Below are 8,710 nucleotides of genomic sequence, written 5' to 3' on the forward strand. Positions count from 1 at the left end.
TGGGAATATGGTATCCATGGAAAAGCCAACTTGTTTTGATTTTTTTCCTAAGATATAAAAGAGATAAACAATTTTAAAAGTTGAACATTAGAAGGAACTAAACATTTTAATTAAGAGTATATAAACTTGATTAACATCTATGAAGTGATACAAAATATTATGACATTGGAAATACTGAAAGATATTTTGGAAAATGGAATCAGAAATTAATATCAACAACGTTAATAATAAAAAAATATTAGGGAAGAATAGCAAAAGAGCTACAAGTTTTATCTGAAAAGACAGAGTTGACACTGAAAGTGGATCTATAAATGATATGCTACAAGAATGACATGGAAAAAGATGTTTCATTGGACATAGAAATTGATTGATGCTTTAAAAATCAAAAAGGAATTACAAATAATAAACCAAGAGAGGGGATAATTCTCTTCTATTGGATTTACAAAAAAAGTTAGTTAAAAGTTTGGATAAATCCTGCGAGAAGGGGTAAAAAGAAATGAAATTAAGTTCTATGACATTGCTTTAATGGCTATAGATTAAGATTGTAAAAGTAATGGGAAGGAATATAAAGTGTATTTATTTGATCAAGGCTAAAATGCATATGTTGTTATTTCTGTCAATCCTTAATGGACTTTTATTGAAGTCCATTAAGAATTTGCAGAATCCATGACTGAAATGACAATGCTTTATGGATTTGTTTACAGACAAAAGATGGAACATGTAAAAAAAATATCATTAATTATAAATTAAGAGGAGGTAAAATGTTGCTAAAATTGTTTATACTTGTTGTGATAAAGGTTGAAAGTAATTCCTTTCTACATTTTTTTCTTTACTATATCCCTCCTTCATTCCTTCCTTGCCTTATTTTTTCTTTTTCTTTGTACTGTACTTAATACTTTTTTCTACTCTTTCTTTTAGTTGGCGTTAGTTTTTACTATTGCAACTATTATCTTTAATAAAATTGTTTTTTCTACTCTTCTACTTTTTTCTACTCTTTCTTTTAATTGGCATTAGTTTTTACTATTGCAATTATTATCTTTAATAAAATTGTTTTTAGAACAGGAAATTAAATCTTCAATTATCCAAAATGAAAAGATAAAGTCATTTTTAGTCAAGCTTCGAACCCTCACCACCCTCCAGACCTTCCGCAATGCCCTTAAAACCTGGCTGTTCCGACAGGCCTGGGGCTATGTTCGTCTCTTTATCCCCTGTCTGTACCCTCTTCCCTGACTGAATTGTGAGCCGCCCTGAGTCCCCTTCGGGGAAAAGGGCGGCATATAAATGTAATAAATCCAAATCCAAATCAAAGCTTGACTTCTGGTTATTGTACCATGGAGGCTTCCTCGCATGTAGTTGAAGTGATTTGCTACTGTCTCCAGTTCTCTATCTTCCAGTCTATCCAACAGCTCTAATATTCCTAAATGATCATATACAAGCATTAAGCAGAGCTGATCCTGCTTAGCTTTTATCAAGGTCAGCCAAGGTCAGCTAGGTGATGCCACGTGGCATTATTTTGCTATCTTTCTTCTATCACTTATTATAAAACAAGAATAGTTTTACCTGTACATTTTTATATTTATTTTGCAAACAGAACACCTTCATCTCAAAGATAGTATGATAACAGTAAGAGACAAGACTTGGGCTGTAAATACTTAAGACATCTGATAGAAAATAAAGGCTGTATTTTTAATTTGATGAAAAGTGAAATATACTGTATCTGTTTCCATTTTGAAAGAATCAACATAACTTTAAGACTTTGAAGTAGAGAATTCCAATTTGTACTTTATCAGTCTGCTCTGTGGTCTTGATCATCTGCAAGTTGCTTAGGAAACAATCTACAGAAATAATTCTATAATTCCCCTAAATATCTCAAGAAGTTTTCTTGCTATTGACCATGGCATTCTTTTTGAGGTTGCCTCTCAATCTTTTGAAAAAGAAATATGCAGGAATGGGAGCGAGAGAAAAATCTTGTATGAACTCTTCTATGTGTTTTTTTAATGTTTGACTTTTGTCTCATCTTTCAAAACATCTGCCCAGAACCATCAGGAAAGATCTTATATAATATGGGATTTGGTCTCAATATTAGGGAGATAATGCGTGAACTTGCTTAGATGTCAAAAATTTGGGAGGGTCTAGATTGGTGGGTCTTACAAAGGGGGTAATTTGGACATATCCTGGCATTAATGGAGCAATTTGTAACTGTTTGTTTGTGAGTTAAGAATCTAGTTTGGAACCACTACTGCTGAGATGCTAATATAAAGCAACAAAATCTGAGGTTTTGAGAGAGTGAGCACAATATTATTTAACATCAGGTAAATTGGGATAAACAGTTTAAGAACCATTAGTCTAGATGCAGATAAAGAGCAAATAAAGACACAGAAGGATGAGGCTATGAGAATGGTATTTTTGCATTAATGTGTCCTTTGAAACTTGGGGATATGAGTCTGGTAGAATTCCTAGAGTGTGATGTAGCCTGTCATAACTTATGTAAGTGTGATTGAATATATTTCAATATATTTATAGTTTCCCCATGAGATTAGTGCAGAAGGATGGCATAGTGCTATCCTGGTAATCCATAAACTCAGTCTACTCCTATTATGTCTATTAAAACTAAGTATCAAACGTATTAAATATACCAAAAGTGGCAGTAAAGTTGAAATGTAATAACATATAAGAGTACAGGACAAATAATGTAAGAAGTCCTATATGTTTATTAAAAATATAGCCCATTGAGCTTAATGGAATTTACCATGGGATTGCTGTCAGAGCCAAACTCTGTCTAATTTTGTCTAATATATGATAAAAAAATACCATAAAACCATGTTTAAAATTCTTTTTTACTACAAAAGATGAGAAATCAAGCAAAGTAAATCAAGATTACTTAAATTGAATACATAAATGTGGGCTATAACACTAGGTGTTCCTACCCTCAGAGGACGAGTCTAATTATTTTTAAGTGATTAAAGTTTTTAGTCCTCTGACTAAATCCCATGATCCAATTTAAATCAGAATCCAACAAACTACTTGTTATCCAGGGCCAGATAAATGATTAAGACAGCCCGTTTGGTCTAGTGGAGAAGTGCTAGTATAGAAACCTGGAGACAGGGAGTTCTAGTCTCACCTTAGACATGAAAGCTAGGTGGGTGACTTTGGGTCAGTCACTCTCTTTCAACTTAACACAACTCACAGGGATTTTGTTGTGGGGAAAATAGGAGGGGAAAGGAAATATGTTTTCTACCTTGAGTTACTTTTTTTTTTTTAAAGGTGAATAAGAATCTTATAAATAAAATAAACATAAGGAGAAAGAAAAATCATGATTATCAGCATTCTTTGCCATAAAATAATTTTTATCAGCTTTGTTACAGTTATAGGCAAAATTAAAAATAATGAGAAACATGGGGTGGTACAGCACGCCAGATGTTTTGATGATATTCGTACCCTCACCACCCTCCAGATCTTCCGCACAGCCCTTAAGATCTGGCTATCCCGCCAGGCCTGGGGTTAAAGATTGGGATCCGTCCCCACCCGAATGATGAATGAATGTTGCTTCTATTTTTAATTGTGTATTGTCTGTATATGTCATTACGTGTATCCCCTCCCTATAGGTTGTAAGCCGCCCTGAGTCCCCTCAGGGAAAAGGGCGGCCTATAAATAAAAGCAATCTAAATCTAAATATTGTTTTAGGTCAGAGGTCCCCAAACTTATCATGCCATCCTAAGTGTCTCCACAATTTTTTTCACAACAGCCCTAGACCAAAACTATGAACTAGCTCAAGCTGATTGTTTGCAATCCTGTAGTGTCCTGAGTTGCAATAGCACAATTTGGCACCACCATTTCAGGTGTTTCCCTGTCCCTTTCCAACTTGCTGAACCTCCAAGTGACTGTTAAAACATTGACACAACATTAGGGCATTGAAAGAGTAGGTCCACTTTTTTTAAAATATGAAGCTAATTTTCACTGGATGTGGTTAACCACTTTGGTGAATCAAATATAGTCCCTGGAAAGAAATAAGGGAGAAAAGTTACCTTTCCTGAGCATTTTTCTGAGAAAATATTACTCTGGCACAATTATCTTATTCCTAATTTTCTACTGAATTTTATTGTTTTGTGTTTATTTTATGTAGCAAGTGAGCATGATTTAATTTGACTTAATCAATTTTGATCTAATGAATTGAGGAGCTCTTTTATTTCCCCTACTTTTATGGATGGAGCTTATATATACAGGAGTTTTATAGCTTCACATTGTAGCACATATCCTGAAGCATATATCTATGTGAGAAAAGTATTTTGAATTTCCAAAACAAGTACAGTTTATAGTATATTCTTATTATAGGGATCTACACACAGTGACCTGGGGCAAGCTATTCAAGGCTTCTGCAATTTGTCAGCCACAACTTGCATGAGCTACCAGACACACTGAGTGGCTTGCCTATGCTTCCTTAAGGACATTTCTGAGACTTTTTAAAATAGGGTGGATGAAAGCAGCTTGCTGACAGACTGCTGCCTCTGGCTGCAGAACCAGGTTGGGTGGGGCAGAGGGGAATCCAAGCAGTAACACAATGCGCAAAAAGAGAAAAAAACCAACTTCTGTCTTCTGATGATTCCACAGTCACAACAACAAATGTTCTGGTACTCATTCAATTCATGCATTAGTATATTAATTTTGTATTTTCTTAAATAATAACCCTAACACTGTTTAAAAACCTCAGACAAACAAGACAAATCTGCATTTAACAACCATTTAAATAATGCATAAACATGAGCAGCAATTTATAAAATCCTTCCAAAATCTGAGGCTCCGTTAAACAATTAACGCCACTACAATGGGTAAATAGGTATGTTAAACAAAGCTCACCCATGACATCCTTTATGGTTCATTATAAGATATAACAATTTGTTTCCATCCCTGCAAAATTCAGAAACTGGACTAGGCTGCTCCAGAAGTTACTGTGTCATAGGATGACTGAGCAAACTGAGGTTGTTTTAGGAGAATTGGATAGTCTTCTGGATGAGCACCTGCGCATGCCTAAAACCATAAGATATTAGGGCACTGACATCAGCTTAGCACAAAGCCAACTGTATAAATATTCAACCAATATACCACACATTTTCCCCACCTCAAATATAACAATTTGATCTGAATTATCTTGCCTTAAGTCATAGTCCCACCGTGAGTTCCCAATTAAAGAAGTTAATATCAAAGAATTTTTATTCTGAAACACCAATATTCTTTGGAAGTTTTTTTCTTTCCAGAAGCACTCACTTTTACTCAGTATCACTATTCGCAGTAAAATTACCTTTCCTAAAGTGACCTGCCTTGCATTATTAGCTTGAGGTTCCACTTGGGTCCTTCAGTTACAGCTGATGTGACCAGAAATGGGAAGTTAAGTGAAAGACTTCTGCAGAAAGTGGGACATAATCTTTCTGTTGCTGGAGATATAGTTGCTAAAATAGAGGGTTGAGTTGTCAGGACCAGTTGTAAAAGCTCTTCCCACCAGCATGCTGCCGAAATGCATAAAAAAAACCCCACACTCCCCCCTCCCAGACTATTTATGCCTACACTTTCAAATACTAGGAGAATTATAGCTATCTGCCAAAACGACGGACATGACATCCAAGACTCTGTAGAAATAAATCATGGCTTATCCCCCCATTTTTTTATTTTGCTTCAGTCCTAGAATACATATTGATTTGATGCCCAATTGTACAGTGCATCCCACTCCAAATAAAACTGCAAGACAAGAATTTATGATCACAACTAGGAAATGGTAAAACTGGGTGAGAACAGGCGTCCCCAGAATTACAAAACGGTCTCGTACCCCTCAGAGGCTACTTATATACTTTAGACCAAGAATCGTTCCCAGCCATAGGAACTATTATTATGAATTATTATAATAATTAGTAGTTATTCATTATTATGAATAATGCTTCTCAAAACAATTTTAGTCGTAAACAAGTGGGTGTCCAGGAATATAAAACGCGCGCATAGAATGTCACTGATGTAAAAAAACGTGCGGGTCGCTTGCAAATTACAACCGACCCGTAGTTAACTCATTGAGGCCGGCCTCCCTTTCACTGTCCTAACCTCCTAAAAGTCGCCTTTCGAATAGTTTGCGACCACGCTACTTAGAAGCGAATTCGGCAAGCCGCGAAGAGGACCGCCGTTCCTCCGGATCCCCGCCTAATCCTTTCCCTTTGATCCCATCCTAAATCGCCGAGCGTCATCCCTACGTGCAATACCGCCGTAAAAAGCGGATTCCCGGAGCGCATGCGCCCATCCATCCGCATCTCGCCCTACTTTTTAACACCACAGAAGGGAGACCGAAGCCGGGCTGCACAATAACTCAGGCGTGTTGGCCGGTCTCCTGAATCGTATACCGTGCGAAAAACGGTGTGATTTATTGACACGCTTCGGCCCATTCCCCGGCTCAGCATTTTATCCAGAGAGCCCAAGATTGTAAAAAGTGTCCATCCCAACAGCGCATCCGTCATAGTCCAACACCCCCCACAACTACCCAACCAACACCCCCCCCCCCGCCTTTTGTCCTGCTTCTTCGGGAACCGCAGCTAAGCCGCCACCGCTGCTAAGCTCGTCCCCACGAGAAGAGGACGAAGAGGTGACCCCTAAAAGCAGCGAGACGTACAGCAGCTGCAGCCGGGATGGATGGGAAGGGGGGGTGGATTTGTGCCGTGACCAACCGGCAGAGATACCTCACCTCATTTTCTTCTAATTTGGGGGAGGGGGGAAAGCCCCTTTTTATAAGCCCTCGGACTGCGGCATAGGCGCCTCAGGCGAAGGGGCTGAGACTTACCCAAGAAAAGCCAGATGGAGCCTCCAGAGATAAGCAAAAGGGTGAGCATGCCTACTGGAGCGGGCTGCAGCATGGGCGGCTTGAGGCGCGAAGGCAGCTCGAGGAGGAGGAGGAGGAGAGGGAGGCGGGGGGAGAGAGAGAGAGAGAGAGAGAAACTGCAGCAAACTCGCTGCAGTGACAGCGGCGGCGCTCGCCCGGCTGCCAGGCGCAAGCCCGCCTGCCGCTGCGTTCCCGCGGCGGCGAAGGTTATTATTTTTTTAGCCCCGCCCCTCGTCCCCGGCTCTCGCGCCCGGCCTCAGGAGAGAAGGCGACGCCACAAAGGTGGTGGCGGCGGCGGCGCGTGCCTGGCCAACCCACGCAGCCCACCTACCTGCCGATCTCCCGGCGCGGCGCAGCAACCCCCTCCTCGCGAGCCCGCCTCGACCCTAGCGGGCGGAGAAGGCGTGGCCCAGCTGAAAACCGGTACCGGTACCGGCTGGGGAAAAAAAGCCCGTTGTCGAGCAGAAAGACTTCGTCCGCCGCGCAGCGAAGGTCGGAGGTGTCCTCCGGTATGCATCGGATTGCAGCCTCTCGCCTGAAAAACCTTTGTTCAGCCCCGTTATTCAGCCAATCCGGCTCCGCGGTTGATTTGACAAGTGAGGTTCGTGTATTGCTATAGTCACAATCCCGCTCTACCTCTTGTCTATACTGAAGCCACTGGGCGATTTTTGAAATAGTTGGGGGAAGGGGAGACATGGTGTAAATTGACAGTTTCACCCCAAAGAGCCAGGGCTTTTATAAAAAATAAAAAAGTATCATGAAATTCTTAGATCATTGATGGCATCTCCTTGGTGAGGTAATTGGATGGAGTAACAGAGCTGGTAGAGACCCTAGAGGTCTTCTAGTCCAACCCCCTGCTCAAGCAGGGGACCCTGTAACATTCCAGACAAGGGGGGCTCTCCAGTCTATTCTTAAAAGCCTCTGGTGATGGAACACCCACAATTTCTGAAAGGTTAATTATTCTCATTATTAGGAAATTTCTCTTTTGTTCTAGGTTGCTTCTTCCCTTGATTAGCTTCCATCCATTGTTTCTTGTCTTCTGTTCTGGTTCTTTGGGGAAAAAAACACCAACTATCTTCTTTGTGACAGACCCTCAAATATTGAAACACTACTATCATGTCACCCCCAGTCCTTCCTGCAACTGTTCATACGTTTTAGTCTCCAGCCCCTTAATCATCTTTATTGTTGTTGTTTTCTGAACTCTTTCCAGACCAGGTGTCAAACTCAGGGGTGTCAAACTCATATCACCACAGATGCGGCACATAACGTATCCCACTTTGCTAAACTGGACATGGGCATGGCCAGTGCATAACACAGGCCAGGAGCTTGACAGCCATGTTCTAGAGTCTCTACATCTTTTTTATAATATGAATTGAACAGGAGCAGACCACCTACCTCTTTTCATCTGATTACACTCAGTTTCTATATTATTTTTTTCTACCTTCAAGTCAGTTTTGACTTCTGGTGATGCTTGGACAAGTCCCTGCTGGTTTTTTTTAGCAATACTTTTTGAAACTGGTTTGCAATTGACTGATTCTTAGGGCTGAGACAGACTAACTGGCCCAAGGTTACCCAGATGGCTTTGTACCTAAGGCAAGACCGCAACTCACAGTCACACAATTTCTAGCCTGGTTCCTCTATCTGTACACCATTGGCTATAATTCCTAAATGAGGGTTGAGGACACAGATAAGTGTAAAATAGGTTTCCGGTCCAGATATTTGTACTTTTAAAAACTCTGCAGAAATGAAAAATTCCTTACGCATAATAGATAAATTGTGAGATTATTATCAAAACAGGGATATGCATATTACAAAGCCTTCACTTCCATTATCCCCTAGCAAGGTAGCCAACACAGGTAG

The 8,710-nt window shown here is 40.1% G+C and overlaps 1 protein-coding gene across 2 annotated transcripts in view; it reads right to left on the minus strand.

The window, feature by feature from the left end:
- ACSL6 (acyl-CoA synthetase long chain family member 6) overlaps nucleotides 1–6,917 on the minus strand; it is a 93,806-nt gene extending 86,889 nt beyond the window's left edge. For both annotated transcript variants that reach the window (XM_014051993.2, XM_014051992.2), the window contains exon 1: nucleotides 6,812–6,917. In XM_014051993.2, coding sequence (XP_013907468.2) covers nucleotides 6,812–6,884 — 73 coding nt within the window. In that variant the 5' untranslated portion in view covers nucleotides 6,885–6,917. The remainder of the gene's footprint in view (nucleotides 1–6,811) is intronic.
- Nucleotides 6,918–8,710: the final 1,793 nt, after the last annotated feature.

Source organism: Thamnophis sirtalis, unplaced genomic scaffold, assembly GCF_051295495.1.
Source record: "Thamnophis sirtalis isolate CommonGarterSnake01/CBP01778 unplaced genomic scaffold, rThaSir2_p1.2 scaffold_3, whole genome shotgun sequence".
Lineage (NCBI taxonomy): Eukaryota > Metazoa > Chordata > Lepidosauria > Squamata > Natricidae > Thamnophis > Thamnophis sirtalis.